Source organism: Excalfactoria chinensis, chromosome 3, assembly GCF_039878825.1.
Source record: "Excalfactoria chinensis isolate bCotChi1 chromosome 3, bCotChi1.hap2, whole genome shotgun sequence".
In the NCBI taxonomy this organism is placed as follows: Eukaryota; Metazoa; Chordata; class Aves; order Galliformes; family Phasianidae; genus Excalfactoria; species Excalfactoria chinensis.
In genome coordinates, this window is record NC_092827.1 from 68,884,013 (window position 1) to 68,902,595 (window position 18,583).

The following is an 18,583-nucleotide window of genomic DNA, read 5'->3' on the forward strand; positions in this document are numbered from 1 at the left end:
AAAGGTTTCTGAGGCTTCATTGTTTTTCCTTTATAATGCATTAACTGGTATTCATTTAATAAAATGTAATACTCATCTCTTTGACCTTCAGGATCTACCACAGTAAGGAAGCTGGGATAAAGTGCATAGACAAACCTAAGCACTAAGCCTTATAGCCTTATCTGCCAGCCACCCACAGGAACTCACGGCTTCCCCTTAGGAAGCCAAGAGCAATTTCCTCAACGAGCACAGAAACAGCCACCATATGGGGCCTGACCAGAGGTCCATCTGGTGCTATTTCCAACTTGGTGGAATTGATTGGGAAGGTGTATTTGTAGCCTGAGATGCATCTCTTTCTCTGTGGGTGCACTGACAAGTGACATCTCCCTGGATGTAGGAAACAACTTTTTGCTTTGTTTGCTGCTTTGTTCCTAATAATTGTTAGCAGTTAATTTGAGTTTCTGTCTGCTCCTGAACATAAGTTGCCTTTTCTGTGGAACAGCTTGGGAAGAGCTCAGGATTCCTTGTGGTAGATTGGCCAGTGCCTATTTGTTGTGTATGTAGCACGTGGTCCTTGTACTCCCACCTGCATCTCTATATTAGTACGCTTGCTTCTGCATCCCCCATTTTATTACTCAGTCATTTCATCAATTATCCTACAGTCCTGAATAACTTCATTTCATTAGGATACTGTTAGCTCATCACTTGCCCCCTTGCTACCTGTAATGACACTGAAGAGTGTAGGTCCCACAGCTGATGTCTGCAGAGCTTCAGTCGCTTCCCTCCATTGCTTTTTTCACTCCTTCCTGGTTTCCTATCTTGAACTGAGCTTTTGGTCCATTCCAGCACTTTCCTTGGCTGCTGCTTATTTTCTGTACAACCCTTTAGAGTTGTATGGGATTTTTGGGGATTTGTTGTTTGGAATTTTTGTCAGAAGCCTTTTAGAAACCTAGAAAGATAAAGTCCATCTCCTTCATCAGTGCCCCTGTCAGCTCCCACCCACAGACACCAGGAAGGCTCCAGGCTGAGTGATCTAGCCTGTCCAATGGGTACCACTGAGCAGAGACCTGATGAGTGTGGCTGAGCATGGCTTTATGTTATGCTAGGATGCTTGTTCCCCACTATTGCTTATTCTGATACTTACTGATGTTTCACAGTTGAGTTGGCAGCTAAATGGCTGAACTTTGTCTTCCAAAAAGTGGCAGGGGAGTGTGTGCTCCTCTTCCATGGCTCAGTGCATTTAGCACCCTTGCAGCTGTGGCAGCTCCACAGCTAGGAGGAAGGTGGAGCCCATCTGCTCCATAAAGTGCCCTGCTGTGCACCCCTGCCAGGGACAGGGGAGCCAGGTTATCAGCATAGCTGGTCTGCTTGAACTAGGATATGCTTTTGTTCCTTGGGAAAGCATTAAGTGGGGAGGTTGTTTGCCCAGAGAAGGAAAAAAGACATTTTAGGCTTGTTCCAGTGATTACTTCAAACAGAATCATAGACATACTGAGCTGGAAGAGACCCATGAGGGTCGCTGAACCCAACTCCCAGCTCCACGCCAGCACTACCCAATGTCTGAAAGCACAGCACAACCCTATGTCTGAAAGCACTGTCCAAACTCCAGCACTTGGGGCTGTGCCCACTGCCCTGTGCAGCCCGTTCCATGCCCTCTGGTGCAGACCCCATCCCCAACCCCCACTGCCCCTCCCCTGGCACAGCTCCATGCTGTTCCCTCGGGCCCTGTTGCTGTCACACAGAGCAGAACTCAGCGCTGCCCCTCCGCTCCCTATGAAGCTCCAGCTGCCATCAGGCCTCCCCTCAGCTCCTCTGCTCTGTGCTGAGCACACCCAGGGCACTCAGCTGCTCCTCATCCATCTTGACCTCTAGCCCTTTCACTGACTCAAATAGGGTAATCTATTCAGACTTTCAAATTGAATGTATTGGCTTGCAGTCATATATTCAATTCAAAGAAAGAAATTGATCATGTCTCTTTATCAGACTTTTGTAAGGTCTTTCTTACTAGATAGAGAGAAATGTCCCTCATTTCACAGTCACACCTTATTCATGAGGTTGGTCTTTTGCAGTGCATACATTTGTGAGCAACTCTTTTGAAGGATGAAGCATGGGAATAGTAAAATTTCATCAAAAATCTCTGATTAACACCTTGAGAGCCCCCTGACATGAATAAGTTTTGTTACTTATATACACTAAGTATATCATATATTTTCCAAGCGGTGCTCCAAAAATAATGCCTCTTGTTTTATCATGTTGTTCCATAATGTCAGATGCAGATGTAGGTAGCGTAGAAGTTGAACTTTCCCATCAGTACTCTGTTACATGCTGTTGCTGTGTGACAGATGGCAGCAGAGCGGCCGTCTGACAGAATGGTGTCTGACATGGAAGCGGGTATGAAACGAAGGTGTGGAATTGAATTCCTTCATGTGGAACAAGTTGCACGCCTTGACATTCATTGACACTTGCTTAGTATTGATAGAGACCAAACAGTGGATGTGAGCACAATTTGGCAGTGGGTGGTGTGTTTCAGTAGCAGTGACAAAAACTTAGGGTCACCTCCACTGGTGCAGATTGTTACAAGCATGGCATGCAGGTTCTCATTCATCTCTGGTGAAAAAACATAGCTAATGGTGGTGATTGTGTTGAAAAACAGTGTTTTGCAGCTGAGAATTTGCTCTATCAAACAGAGTTACTGTGTTCATTGTACCTGTTGTAGTTTCCATAAAAGTAAATAGGAGGCATTATTTCGGAGTGACCTAAGTATATGCAGCCCAAGATTTCCTCTTTACTCACTGAAGCCCAGGCAAGCCAAAAGGTCGGACATCCATACCCTAAGACGTCACTCTTTAACCTCACCAACTGTGAAGAAAATGCCTCAGCAACACATCTGAATAAATGTCAGCATTTCAGATTTAGACAGATAGTGGCAATTAGAGACGTTATTTTGTGGATTTGGCACTTACTCTCCTCTTTACGGGATGATGCCTCAGCTGTTTTTAGCAGCTTAGTTCAAAAATCCTGGACAACTAAATAATGCATAGCTACTGTGGTAGATGGAAATGGGATAAAAATACTTGAAGGAGTTTGAGAGTCTGCCACTGAGGCAAATATTATTCTCTGTCCAGAACATCGCCACCAGAAGTCATTGTGTGTGATTTTAGATATGTTGGTAAATGGTTAATTTGTGAGCTAACTGTTTACCGCGGATCTCTCCATGTTACTGGATGAAGAGGAGGCCACATAGCAGCCAAGGTTGTGCAGATATACCTTGTGTAGCATCCAGCTCTACCCCTGCACATGACACGCTTCTAGAGTTCCTAACCACTCAAGAGGATCAAGTGCTGTGTTACAGGATTCTCTCAGTTCCTTCTCCCTTATTTATTATAAGCATGCCATAATTTTGCAAGCTTTACAATCCTGTTTTCTGCAGTTCCCAAACAGCTACAAAACGTTTAAGGGGCTAGCAAAAAAAAACCAAATGCCTTGAGAATGGCTCATTTGTAATTGTCACAGACCAGTAAGGATTCTTCCTTCTTTCAAAGATTTTTCAGAAGCCTGACTCAGAGCTGTTTAATAATGTGCTTACATTGTGCTTGCATTCAAGCACATTCATAGCCTGGGGAAGCTGGTGGAGCTGTACATAATCATTAGGCACATGTTTCAGTCCCTAATAGACAGGACCTTAATCTGTTCTTGGAGTCTCTGAAGGGCTGGCAAGAGCACACTGTGCTTTTGTAGTACTTCTTTCAGTCATTTGCTGATGAGTTGGCAACAGCTAAAGCAGTTCACTGCTGACAACTGTATGTATATATATTTATCTGCCCAGCTCAGAGCCTGCCACACTATCTGTGTGGCTTTACTCTTGGCTCCTGACAGCCGTGGTTGAGAGCTGGGACTCACTTCACTCAGGCACCTACACTAGTCAATTCTGAGCTTGCCACCTCAGACTGTCTAGGGCTAGTGGAGAGAAACTTGGAGAGGGTGATTCATCTGGCTTGTTTTATCATTTGCTTTGAGATAAATCGTGCTATGGAAATGTCTTTTTTTTCTGTCTACTAACTATGCAGAATGTGTAAATGACTGTCTCAGATGCACGAGTCTGCACAGCAGATGTCTCAGGCTGGTAAGTTGAATGCCACCCTTGGTTTCTGTCAGTATTACATGTTTAACAAAGGCAGTGAGGTACACTATGGCCCCATGGCAAATAGTTTATCTGGCAAGCTGTGCACAGGAGTCTTAAGCCATTAAGAGAGGTGTAAGATTCTTGAAGTGGACTGGACAGGCTGCTTAAAAGTGATACCATCACTGGGTGGCTTTTCTCTTAACATAATGCAAGCTAGCAACTGTTGTCAGTGATAAAGGGCACTTCATCAAAGGTATATGTATATGTGCATTCCAGTGCCTGATTTCTCCCTAAACTCAGCCAGAAGCTGGGATTCACTAGCTCAGGTGTAGATGTCCCTACCACAGGTTTATGGAGTTATCTGAAAGGAGTCTCACTGTTAATGGAGGAAATGGAGAATGGCCGTTTTCTGGGGTAGCATATCCCAGTGGGAAATGACATTGGCAACAGCATTGGAGGTGACTTCCTTCAGTTGCTGGGCTGAAAGGGAGGAAGCGAGGGAGGGATGGTTCCAGTTGAGATTTATGAAACAGGAAAATGAATGAACAAAAGGGAGAATGAAATACTAAGTTTAGTAAAAGCATGATAGGCATTTTTGATCCATCTCAGCATCTTGATTTACTCTTTTTGGGGATATAGTAGCATACAGAGCAATGCGCTGCAAAGGGCAAAGGAAGGAACACAGGAAGTCTGGAGGAACATGTCCAGAAATAAAATTCTTCAAAGCCCTGCCTCATCCATTCTGAAAAAGCCATTTTACCATTTTTAAATTACCATAGAGTTTAGTGCCAGCTGGCCCTTGTGCAGTGTTACAAATAGGTTGAGAAGCTTCTCATCCATGTTGAGGGTTGCGGTCACCCCATCTGTGCACCTGCAACTTTGGTGAGGATGACTTCCTCCGTGAGAACACAGGGACTAGGAAAGGAGAGCTACAGCTCTGGATGTCATGCATGCCAGCCAGCAGGCAAGTCCTCAGCACAGTAAATTGCACCCTTCTTTAGAATCATGGAATCATAGAATTGTTTGAGTTGAAAGAGACTCTTAAACATCATTTAGTCTAAATCCTCTGCAACGAACAGTGGCACCTAAAGCTAGATCAGGTTCCTCTGAGCCCCCTCCAGCCTGGCCTTGTCCAAGGACAGGGGATCCACCACATCTCTGTGCAGTCTGTTTCAGCACCTCCCCACCCTTACTGTAGAAAGCACTTCTTATATGAAGTCTAAACCTACCAAGTTTGAAACCATTTCCTCTTGTCCTATCAGAACAGACCTTGCTAAGGAGTCTGTTTCCTTCTTTCTTATAATCTGCTTTAGATACTAAAAGGCCAATCTCAGGTCTCCTTGAAGCTTTTTTTTTTTTCTCCAGGCTGAACAGCCCCGACTCTCTCAGCCAGCCCTCACAGGGGAGGTGTTCCACCCCTTAGGTCATTTTTGTGGCCCACCTCTGGATGTGCTTTAGCAGTTCCACATCTCTCCTGTTCTGGGGGCTCCACATCTGGACACAGTACTCCAGGTGAGGTATCACCAGCGCAGCATAGAGCATCTTTTGATGCAGTCCAGGATACGGTTCACTTTCTGGGCTCTGAAGGCACATTGCTGGCTCTTGTCCAGCTTGCCACCCACCAGTGCCCCCAGGTCCTTTTCAGCAGGGCTGTGCTCCATCCTTACATCCCCCAACCTGTACTGGTAGTGGAGATTGCCACAACCCAGGTGCAGTACCTTCTACTTGGACTTGTTGAACATTATGAGGTTCACCTGAGCTCACTGATGAAGCCTGTCTAGGTGTCTCTGGATGTCATCCTGTCCCTTGGATCACACACATCACACAGCTTGGTCATCTGCAAATATGCTGAGGGTGCACTCAGTGTCCTTGATGAAGATATTAAAAAGCATCGACCCTACTGCTGACCCCTGGGGGACACCACTTGTCACTGATCTCAATCCAGGCATTGGGCCATTGACCACCACTCTCTGGGTACGATCTTGCAGCCATCCATCAAACAGTCCACTCATCAAATCCATATCTTTCCAATTTGGAGAGAAGAATGTTATGTGGGATTCTGTCAAAGGCCTTTTTGAAGTCCTGATAGATGACATCAGTGGCCTGACTGGTTTCCTTTTTGTGGTGCCCAGCTCTCCTCCTTGGGAAGCATTCCTATGGGTGTTCATGAATGCGTGTGAAGTCTTATAGTTTGATCTTACTTTGACAATGCCCATTAGAAAAGCTTGAGGGGAAATTAATAGTTCAGTCATCATTGTAGGACTTGTGTGGTGAACAGTAAAGAAGGTGCTGGCACCTGTACATACATCATTTGGTGAAGTTGAAACAATTGTACCATTGTACTGCAAATGAACCCTGACCAATCTGTGCAGGCAATAGGGAAAGAGGTGTTCATTATAAGAAGTGGTGTAAAGAAAGTGCATTAAAATGCTTTTGAATGAGCTAGAGCTTCACATTCAGCCTTATTTCATTTCTCAGTTCTCCTGATGTTTAGCAGGTAGCTTGTAAGCTTCACGCTGTATGTTGGACACAATACTGTGTTAACTTTGGATAATTTATTGGCTTGCTGATTTATCTCCCGTTATATGAAAAGCTGCCCACACAATCTTCTGTAGAAAGCTGAAGTAAGTGTGGAGATCAGCAACATCCTCATCTCTTTAAAACCACTCAAGCACCAACAATAATCTAGATGTTTATTCCATTGCTGCTGTGTGTTTTTCTTAGATCTCGAGATATCAGAGGCTGCAGTTTTGTTGTGTTAGAACTGTACTAGGTGAACTAATGATGCTCTTAGATCATAGATTTCTTGTAGATAAAGGAATAATTAAATATGTTTACCCATTAGAATAAACCTCTTCTTTGGTAATGTATTAGCTTAGGTAAATACAAATTTAAGTTAACCTGCAATAAGATGTTGTAAAAGATTGTCCATTGCCAGCACCTTTAGATCTCAGGAAGAATTGTAACACCTAGCTTGGTGTTGCTCATTCAGTCACAGCCTAGATACAGTGCCTGCTGATAGTGGTAAGACAGCAAGGTTCTAACAACTCATGTTTAAGGAGATAAGTAAAGGGGCAAGGTTTCTTTAGGAGATGTATCATTATTAAACCCAGTGCTAGAGTATGAAAAAGAGACAAGTTTTGAGAAACATAAGCCAAGAGAAGGAGGTTTTCATGGCTGTCATGCAGTTGATTTGAAACCAGAAATACAGCAGGTGACATCTTTAAAAGTGTTGCCTGTTTTGTGCTGTGTGTGTGTTTGGGATGGTGAGTGCTGAGGTGTGTCCTGAGAACTGCTTTGGTGTGCTGTGTGCTGGGATCAGCAGTAAGGTGTGTGTGAAACTGAGCTTTCGGGTGGAATCCTGAGCTCGGTTAAACAGGGGTATGTTGAAGTTAACATGCTGTGTTGTGTTTGGTGCAGAGCTAGTGTTGAAAAAAGCAAGGGCCTCCTAGTCTGAGATGTTGCTAGGGCAGCCTGTGGGCTGGTCTGATTTTTGCCACTGGGCTACAGCCTTGGGAGAGCTGGAGAGCACTGAAACGCTTGGTGATCCAAGTTCAGTGTGAATCACAGAACATACATGGCGGTGGTCATACTTAACTGTGAGATGAAACGCATTGCGCCCTTCCTCCTCCTGAAGAGCCATTCTATTGCATAAGCTGCCCAGTTCTGTATTTTCCAAGGCAGTAACATTTTGAAGTGTTGTTGTAATCTGTTTTGCTGCTTTCCTACACTCAAATCCATATTTTTTACTCATTTCCATGCCCTAACAGCATCAATTTTAAGTGATGTGTTAAATCTTTCTACGTACATCAGAACAACATGCAATTTTAATCTCCATTTACTCAGCAGCTCCTAAATCTAGAGGTGATAATTACTATTTACGTTCTAACCATGCTTCAGTTGAACCGGAGGCCTTGCAATGATCTAAAAAAGAATAGCATTTTGTGGCAAGGTCTGGTTTGTTTGTTTGTTTGTTTTTTCTGTTGTTACTGTTTGTTTTGCTGGTAAAGCTCCACCTGACTTCAGAAGGGCCCCGGGGTGTGAAAACTGAAGCGTTGCCTGGACTTCCCTAGTAAGCCTTGTGTTTTCTTCTCCCCAGGGGATGAGCGCTCCCGGGAGTCCCCAGCCCCAGCTGAAGCACAGATGCAAGCCGGGGTGGAAGGAGGTGGAAGGGTGAGCCGCTGTTGCTGGAAATGCTCCGTGACGCAAGTCAAGAAAATTTTCTGGGGTGTGGCCGTGGTCTTGGGTGTCTGCTCCTCCTGGTCGGGTTCAACCCAGCTAGCAAAACTGACCTTTAAGAAATTCGATGCGCCCTTCACTCTAACGTGGTTTGCAACAAACTGGAACTTTTTATTCTTTCCTTTGTATTATCTTGGACATGTTTTTAAGTCAGCTGAAAAACAGTCTCCGAAGCAGAGGTACAGGTATGGGAGCTTTTGGTTTTTTTCTCCTGTGGCTCTTGCATGGCGCTCTGCCCCTAAGCAGGCTTCTTATTCAATAGCTTGAGCCTGCATTTGCTTGCCTCTTCAGGTTTGTTGGAGGGTGTTCTGAATTAATTCTATCACACGCTAGATGTTGTTAGTATTCTGAATACGGTTTGACTCCAAAACTAAGAAGTCTGGGTTTGTTTAAAATACATAGAGTTCAGTTAAAGAAAGTCTGCATTTTCTGTAATTACTTCTCAAGAGTTTTCTGTTCAAACTCCCGTGGCCATCATTTTTTCATCAGTATCTTCTTCCTCTACCTTGCAGCTGACTTTCATGGTGATCTCTTGAGTAAGCTAAGAAAACTCCTTCCAAAATCAGGACTCGTGCAGTGCCTCAAATAGTCAAGTAAAAGGCACTGCAGTATTTTCCTGGCATTATGCCCCGACATCTAAGCCCAGACTCTGATCCCAGTTAAACTGGTGCAGTTTTGTTTATTTCCGGGAGGAAGCACAGTCATAACTAAGAACAGCATTTTGTCTTCAGCACACCTTATCTTCACAGCATGCCAAACCCACAGAGCCTGAAGCACTCACAGAAAGCCCTGAGTGCCCATCCTCCATGAGGGGCAGAGGATGCTGCTCAAAGGACCGCCTCTTGGTGAGCGCTCCTTCATTTCATCTTTTGGCTTAAAAAAGGCATCTGGGACAGATGGGATGAATCAGCCATCAGGACGTCCTGTGTCAGAGCCTCCCTGATACATGAAAGGATGTGAACCACGTTTTCCCCTTCTGTTACACAGTGGGACTCACAGCTTTTTAATGAAGTAGCTTAGAAAATAAACAGTAAGAAGTACACGTTTCTCAGCTTCCAGCTGTGCGGCAGTGGGGAAAAAACTCGCAACAGGAAACATGTAAGAATTCAGGGTACTTAGTTGTTTTATACCTCCAGATTACTAGGGTTAAGATTGTTAATGTTGACGTTATGCTTTTTAGCTTTAGTTGTATTTTCTTCCTGTTCTGAATTATTGAGGCAGCTGCAGATAGAGGAACTTAACACTGAAGGTTGTAGAGCAGAACCCAGCAGGTCTAAAGACGTTTTCATAAAATGCCACATTTCCTGCACTTTGTTCTTCAGCTTGTGTTTGTCATTTACTCCATAGCAGACATACAGGCTTCAGAGATGCCGGAAGAATAGAGAGTAAATAAGGCAACATCTGAATCTAGAAGCAGTAACAAATGTTAGCCCCAACATTAGTCTCTCAAACAGTGTTTAATGAATTCTAGGGTGGAGGTTGGCTGTGGTTCACCATACCCCTGGGGTTAAAACCAGAGTATTATACCCCTCCTTGCTGCTGTTAGTTGATATGGTTGGTAGCTTTATGTCTTCCACTTAATTGAATGATGACTGAGTTGAAGAGCAGGTGCACGACCTGCAGCCTGTTTGGAATAAAGGGGGACTTCATTACAAGTAAGCCTGCAGCAGGTTTAGTGCGGATGTGCATTTGTGAGTCTGAGTAGTAGACTGACTAGAGGAAATGTGCAGGGTTTTTATTGCTGTGGGTGTAGATGGATATTTGGAGATTTGGCTTTGTTTCTTAGCTTTGCTGCAGGTTTGTTTTGTGGCTTTGAGCAAGTCTCTGTAGATCTCTGATTCTTTCTGCTCTCTGGATGGGGCAGAGCTTCAGAAGGAGGACTGTTGCCTACCATGTGTACGTGTAGCATAGTTATCTGATCTAAGACCTTTCACTGGTGCTGCACAAAGAACTGCTGTACATTTCATCAGTCTGCTCCATCATGGCCGAGATCTCACTTGCACATAAGTCAGATTGTGGGCTCTAAGATCCCCTCCTAGTTATTCCCTGTATTTGTGTATGCAGCTATCTAGAGACTTTATAGGTCTGTGTGAGGCATAACCATCTTCAGGAAAGCTTGTGCTCCAGTCACAGCCAGACTTGTTAGGGAGGCACTGGAGAGGCTTCTAGACAGTTAATAGACAGTTCTGATGGGGAACTAACAAAAAAACTTCCTTAATCATTCGCTACTTTTATTTTCCACATTCATGTATTTTATAGTAGACATATCTAAACTCTCTAGCAGGACTTTGCAATGAGATAAATGAAGAGCAGGTAGTTGGACAAGGTAGAAATATGAGATCTAAGTCACCTCAGTAGGTAGTAGTAGGGAGTTGCATGCTAAGTACTATTCTGTGTAAGCACAAGTAGACATACCGGTTGTGTCTGCAGCACAGAGTCACTCCTGATTTCACCGAGGCAATGTTGCAACTGTCCAAATTGTATCCACACTAGCAGAGCCCAACAGAAAATCTCTTCCCTACTTTTGAGGTTGAATTAAGGCAAACCATAATACCCGCATTCACATACAAACTGATGCAGGCTCCCTGTGCAGCTCCATCAAATTCAAGAGTTGTGCCCAAATGTAGATCGATCCCGGACAATTTGTCCCATGCTTGCTGCCAGGGGTGCCGTGCACCCTTTGTGCAGCACTTTGTCCTTGGGAGATGACCCAGGAAATTCTAGCAGGCCACAGGAGAGCACTCTGGGGTCATCACTGCTCTTTCACTTCTTGTGCAAGCGCTCACAAGCTTAAAATAAAAATACAGTTAATTTCAACTGTTGTCCAGTCCAGAAATAACATATGTAATGATTTATGCACCTAATGGATCATTTAAGAGCACTTCATCTTGACTTCATACTTTTTGCTTCCAAACTGCTTTATAAAATGACACATTTAATCTGATGAGCCGCCCTCCATCATACTTACATTATTAATTTATGAGGTAACATAAATTAAAAGCACTGGAGAGTAAAGCTTCTTGTGTGCATGGAAGATGAAACTAAAATCCCTATAAAACCTTGTTTAGCTTTGTGTCTCTCCAGGCAGAGGAAAACATACCTTTGTAAAGATGCAGTCTGTGTGCCAGCTAGGGGAGTAGCTGAGGATTCTGTTCTCATTTTAGCAAGAGAATACCTCAGAATGCTTGTTTATTTTCACGATACAGTTTCATCTGAAGGTTTTTGAGAAGTAAAGGGCAGACTTTCTGCAATGGTCTGTATGATTATTTGTGGAATTGTTTAATTATTAATTATTATTTCATAAAGCGTTGGGGCTAAAGAAAGCACCAGAAGCTAAAACTAAATCTCTTCAAGAACCTCGAATGCAGGGGATGTGTCAGGTGAGCGAAAGAATCATCACACATACCTGTACTGACCCACAGCCACATTTGAGTGTCTTTGATGTGTTTCTTTCCACTGAATCATAGTTTTGTCTTCATGCTACCCCAAACTACTGCCTCTGATCTTTCTGAATTTGAATATTGGTCTTGGAAAAGAAGGAAAGAGCTGAGGGTATAGAAGTAGAGTTATTCTTTGGAACAGAACCATAATACTGAAAGCAGTAATAGAAAGGGACTAGCATGGTAGGTCTTGCGTATGCTAATTTACCAGCATTAGTGTCGCAAGAATCACTTTGGATTTATCTGCATAAGTGTTCAGAATTGAGACTTGGTTCTTCAGTGGCCAGATGCGATCGCTGCCAAAGCTTCACATGATAACTGAGAGAATACGGGCCAGTTTCACAATGTGTTTCATGTGTATTTCTGCTAGCATGAAGGAGATGGGGCAGTAGCTCAGCATACCCAGTAATTCCAGGTCTCCTAGTTAAATCCTGGCTCATCCCTGTTCTCCTCTTCTACAGCAGAGAACCTGGCCCCACAGGTGCAGGTACCACCTGGGCATGATGCAGCTTTACAAGTTAAGAAGGTCAGAACCTGATTTGATGTAGCGAGCTACATTTTTACTACTGATTCTCAGCATTTTCCATGCACTTTTGTATGCTCTTGTGTCTCACTTACCCAACAGCATTTAAATGTTCTAGTATGGCTGACTTTTGGCATCCTACTGATTTATATTACTAATTAGGTGGGAGCATCACCACCAAAGCAAACCACATTAGTGGAGTCATAAATAAGCTAAAAAAGCATCAAGGCATGGTGAATACAAGTGTTTTTAGCAAATGTCACCAAGTGAAGCATGTTTTCTTTCAAAAAACTACAGTTTATAAACTTTATTTCTCTAATTCACTACATTAACCTTAAAATAATGCCTATGTACTTTGTGTTCCTCAGAATAAAATAATTTTATTATTCAAGTTCCCTTTAGCTTTCTGGGGGGAAAAATCAACATCCAAAGAGCCAAGAGAGCTCTTGAATTTAGAAGGCGTAGCATCTGATTCTTGCCTGAGTTAGATACAAATTAGGAGTAGCTGCACGTTACATTGTTTTGATCTCTGTGGTTGTCTGTCAGAGCTTAAGTGTGTACTTGGGATTGAAACAGTTAGTTAAAAGTATATTGTTGATAGGTTTATTGTAGGCATGGTCATCTGCGTATCTGCTGCAGGTATCTGAATTGTTGGTGATGTGTTGTCAGCAGGCAACTGTATCACTTCTCATGTTGTTTTCAGTGCTTCTCTGCAGTAAATATCTGCGCTTTTCCCAGGGTTTCTGGCTGAAAGCAAGGCCAAATTGTACTACTGACCAAGTAGCAGAAGTAGTGACTCCTTCTGCAGAGGAACATAGTGTCTGAGGTAGGAGCAGTGCTGATGGGCATTCTCTGGCTGTCCAGCTTTCTGTGCATACAGAATCGAGCTCAGGCACAGGTACTAATTTGGGCTTAGCTTAGCTGAAGTCTAAGCCACAGAGCTGAAGGTGTTGCTGTTATCAACTTCCATTTCTCAAAGGAATTAACCTCTTCCTGATGAAAACTGTAGTATAGAATCATTGAATCACGAGGTTGGAAAGGACCTACAAGATCACCTAGTCCAACTGTCCTCCCATCACCATTGCTACCACAAGCTACTAAACCATATTTCATAGCTCTTCATCCAGATGCCTTTTGCATGCTGCCAGGGACAGCAACTCCACCACGTCCTTGGGCAGCCATTCCAGTGCCTGACCACTCTCTGAGAGAAAATGTTTTTCCTATTGTCTAATCTATGCCTCTTCTGGCACAACTTGTAGCCATTTCCTTGGGTCCTATTTATTGCCTGGGAGAAGAGGCCAAGCTCCTCCTCTTCACAACCTCCCTTCAGGAAGTTGTAGAGTGCAGTGAGGTCTCCCCTGAGCCTGCTCTTCTCCAGGCTAAATAATCCCAGCTTTCTCAGGTGCTGCTCATGAGACTTGTGCTCCAGACCCCTCAACAGTTTTGTTGCCTTTCTCTGGACACATTCCAGAGCCTCAGTGTCTTTCTTGTAGTGAGGGGCCCAAAACTGTCACAGTTGCTGTCCCTTTTCTTTTGAAAATACAATGTATCACAATGAGCTGTATGAGTGCAGTATGGGGACATCACACCCTGGAGGTGGCTCCTAGCTGCTGTCTTGTCACAACGCAGCTGTGCCATCTTATTGCCAGATTAGCATAAAAATCGTCATTTCAACTGTTTCCTGGGGGAGACTTGTTTTCTTAGGTGATTAGTGGTTAATGCCGTGGTTTCTTGCTCTTTGTATCTTCTGAAACATAATTTTCTCATTGAGCTGTCAAAATGCTCTGTGAGCTGCCCATTTTGGAAGAAATATGTAGTCCTCCAGTTCCAGAATATTTCTATACTATCTTCTTGTTCATGTGAGTTTTTTCTATACACAAGACAGTAGCAGGGATTAGATTAGCAAGGAAATAGGCTACAGCTGCCTTCTTGGTGCCACGCTGCATATACCAGCATTGCCAGCTAGGAGCTGGAAGCCCAGTTTCCTCCAAAATGCACAGGGAGAACAAATACCTGAGTAGGAGATGCAAAGGTGAGGCAATGGGGAGGGGACATGAGGTAAACAACATGATAGTCAGAGGAAAAGTCTGCTTGCTGCTGGTGAGAGCCCTCCACTACTCTTAATGTTTTCTATTGGTGAGTTTAACAAGGTTCTCCTGGACCCAAGTTCAGGGTGGTAGTTTTTCTGCGGCTGTTAGTGACCAATGGTCCTGTTTGGGCTTCTGTAGAATGCTAAGCAAGAATAAAAACTGGGTACTGCCTGATCAGGAGAAGTGCATGTTCTTTAATCATGAGCCTGGCTTGTGAAACTGTTCCAAGGATGATTCTATTAAACTAGGCTTTTTCCATACTTTTGTCTTATCTCCTGTGTCCTCGCAATAATTTTATTGTATGTTTCCTGTCAGGTAACGGTGCTTGAGGCAAAGACTAGAAACAGAAGTAATTCTTACTACCTAAAGGCAGGGCACGTGCTATGAAACAGTGTGTTTATGTAATAGCTTTTGCTTGGAAAAAAAAATGTCCTGCAGCACTGGGTGATCCCTGGTCAGCAGTTAAACTGCAGGCAAAGAGCACTTCATTAACTGACTCTTTCTCTGGTTAGAAAAGTAACCTACAAACTTCTGTACTGCTGGGGCTTTTCTCAGGAGAGCTCAGGGGTAAATACAGCTATGCTGATCCTACCTATGCTGACCTCTCTACACTGACAGCAAAGCCGGAGGGACCCCAGAGGTCTTCTCCTCCCTGCCCAGCCTCCTGCACAGAGAGGTAACTCAGTTGTATCAAGCACCTTGATACCCAGAGTACAAACTCATTAAACAAAGGCCATCCTACGTAGGTTCTACCACGTTGTTTATAACAGCAACAAAAACAACACAGCTCAGAAGGAAATGGAAGTTTAGGTTTTTTTTTTCAGCCCAGATCTGTGTCAAAATATCTCGAGGGCTGTTACCTTTAAAGCTGCTTTAAAAAGGGAAAGTGCCTGTATGGTAACAGACTTTGTAGCTGTAATTAACTGCTCTCAATAAAGATGGATGATACAGTGTGAGAAGTGTTTGAGGCTGGCAGCACGAGGGAAGTGGAAAAATCCTTTTTGTCCAGCTGCCTAGTGGTTATGGACTACATCCAGATTTCCCAGAATTATTTGTGTTTGTATTAAAAGGCAGCCTCGTATAAATTCACAAGTACCTGGCTCAAGATCCTGTTAGGGCAGGGGCCAAGGGGTCTGGCCACTCTTTGTTTGTTAGTCAGAGCTCTAGCTGGAGAAAGAGCTGAAGATGAAGGTTAACGATAGCATAGGTGTCTAGGAACAGGGTGTCAGACCCTGAAAAATGCTGTCAGGCAGTTACATATTGTTGTCTAGAATAACCATTGTTTTTTGGGTTTTTTTTTGGGGGGGGAGGGGGTGGAAAACAATGGTAAGATAAGGGCTGATGGGTAAACAGGTTAGTCTGTGCTCTTGCACGCTCATGTACAACCTTTTCTGTGTTTTCCAGTGCTAAAATACCTATCCAAATGGTAGCTTCCTGCCAGAAAATCTGCTGGAAGAATGAGAAATTGAACAAAATCCATTGTTGTTTCTTGTATAAGTGATGGTCAGTGGAAACCACTTCTCTTTGATGTTGCTATGAAAAAGAAACAGACCTTCGTGCTGGTTTGTTTTTCAGTCAGGGCTAATGCTCTGTGAGTTTAAAGGAAAAAGACTCATTTACTTCATAGTCTCACAGTCATCACTACGTCATGTGGGTCTCTTGTACTCAGTAAGCCTGTACTAATCAGGTCTGCTGTGGCCTTATTATCCACCCCCTCTTCCCCACATCCCTGATGGTGAAGTTGGTTTCAGTTGCTCGTGGCTTTTATAATTTCCAAACCACATTCTTTCTCTTTGGAGCTGGATGGTTACTTATCTGTTTGCTTAAGCTGCTTGATTTGCTGTATGTAGAGACTCCTGCAACATTTCCTTCATATCTTTGAGAGCCTTTCACTGCACCAGAAAAAGTTGAGATTCCCACAGGGTGAATGGGCCTCTGGAAGTCTGAATGAAGGATGACATCTCCTGTTTCTTTTAGCAGGTGCAAATGCTAAACCTGAGGGACATCAGGTCATTGTGAATGTCCTCTTAGCATTAACCTTCTGGTAGGAAATTGAGCGTACTTGGATAATGTGAGCCTGGGCCCATTCACGGCAACAGCACTTTTCTATATGTCATCTAGCATTTGAACTTGCATTGCCTCTAAAAACCATGTAATTTTTTCTTTTCATTTAATACTTTATTTTTTTTTCCCCCTTAATTCACTTCTCTATATCTTCTAAAAATTGCATGATGCTTTTTCTGCACTGCAACTACAGTTTTCTTCACTAGTCTGGCTTTTTATGCTTTCAGCTGGAGTACATACAGATTTCCAAGTGCAGAAAGAAAATTCTTCAGCTGTGAAAAACCCTCCTATTAAATAGCACACTAGAAAATAGCCAAAACCTCTCAATACTTTGTAGGAATACCTTGAATAAAAATGAAGTTCCAGCTCTGTAATTGTGTCTGATACTTCTGCCATCTTACAAATGGTGCTGCTGTTAGACTCCTCTCCAGGGTATCCCGAACATCAGGTTGTAATTCTGGTTGATGCAACCTGAGGAGGTCTCTTGTCCCTGTGATGACAGGTTCCTGAGCTGACATGATGAGCGCAGAGCCTCGTCATATCTATTTCTTCGTTTTGTTAGAGGTTAGTTATCTGCATGCAGTGAGACAAATATCATTATTTAAGTGTGTGTACTTTAGAGGCAGGATATTTAGATGCAGTAGAAATCCCAAAATTACATGGGTGTGAATGGTACCTCTTGGGTTGCTGTTTGCCCTTCTGTGAAAGCTACCTTAAATATTTGTGACAAGAGCATGTTGACTTCATTAGTTATTAAAATTGAAAATGTTTAAAACAGTAAAGACCAGTTAGGCCTTGTGTGGGCTGGAGAAGGAACTAGGAGGCATCAAACAAAATATACGAGATGTTCAGAACAAGGGAGAGGATTTCTAACAGTGTGTGGCTGAGCTCTCAAGAGCCTGAGAAACAGGAGCATCCCAATGGAGTGGTTAATGCATGCTTAGAAGTCAGAGATGAAGGGGCAGATATGGCCTGCTGCATGAGCAAATTGAGCTCTACCGCAGTGTAAAACTCATACAAGCAATAGTAGTTAAACATCCTCTTCTATGAGTTCAGCTGGATCAGAAAAATCATGCATTATTTCAGTGACCAGTGTGCTTAGTGGTATTGCTTGTAGGCCAAGTACATTCTTAGTTAAGGTTATTCCAGGGTCTGATGGGGCTCAGCAGCCACAGAGCCATATCCAACACCCCTCTTATGTGACTGCAGTCACGTCAGAGTGTCCGTGAAGTATTTAATCCTACCACCAACAGCTATGTTGTGTGTTAACAGATTGTTTCTTAATAAGCATGAATGTACAATTAAATTTACCAAACCGATAAGATACTTTCTTGGAATCTTTTCAAAGGGGGGCATTTAATTGGCTTTATTTTTAGATTAATAGGAATCAAAATGAGGGCATTCCACTTGGAAATCGTACCAGTTGAATGTATAGCTAAATTTGGACCTACTTTTTGGATGGCGGGCTGTAAAATATTATCTACTGCTTTATATCTCAAGAACTTCGTTTGGTTCAAAAATTACCAATTGGCTTCCCAGATATGTTTGATGGAAGAAACCAGAGACAAGTAGTCTCAAAAAACTGAAGCCAAGTTTGTTTCCTCCATAACAATTGTGTTAAAAACAAGCTGTTATCATTTTCCACTGTTATACTGCTGATATCTGGAGTCACGTTTTCCCATAAAGCCTTTGCCTGTTAAGGAAGAGTGATTAACCACAGATTTTAGACGATATAGAATCATCTCACTGGGGAGACTTGCAAAGGAGATGACAAATTGTATATTAGACTCATTTCAATGCCGTGATCTGAATGTATAATGGTAAACCATCCTCTCTCAGTAACCTGGTCACAGAAGGGTGTGCTCGGTTTGCCTTCCTTCAGTGAGAAGCTTGACTCTCCTGTGCTCTGGGCTCACAGCTGCAACTATGAGGCTCTGCCACATGAAGCTCACTGATGGCACCTCCGAGATGGTGTGCAGCTGACAGGAAAAAGATGCAATAGTTCATTAGTTTTGTCATTCTGTATAATTCAGTCATTTTCAAAAGGAATGGCGCTGAAAGCTTTGTAGTACTGAAGGTGCATAATAATCGCATCAAAATTGCCCATCTGCAGCTAAAGTGAGAT

General features: G+C 43.2%; 1 protein-coding gene across 4 annotated transcripts in view; it reads left to right on the forward strand.

Moving 5' to 3' along the window:
- SLC35F3 (solute carrier family 35 member F3) overlaps positions 1-18,583 on the forward strand; it is a 143,722-nt gene that overhangs the window by 103,303 nt on the left and 21,836 nt on the right. For all 4 annotated transcript variants that reach the window (XM_072333368.1, XM_072333370.1, XM_072333371.1 and 1 more), the window contains one exon: positions 8,202-8,526. In XM_072333368.1, the coding sequence (XP_072189469.1) occupies positions 8,202-8,526 (325 nt within the window). The remainder of the gene's footprint in view (positions 1-8,201; positions 8,527-18,583) is intronic.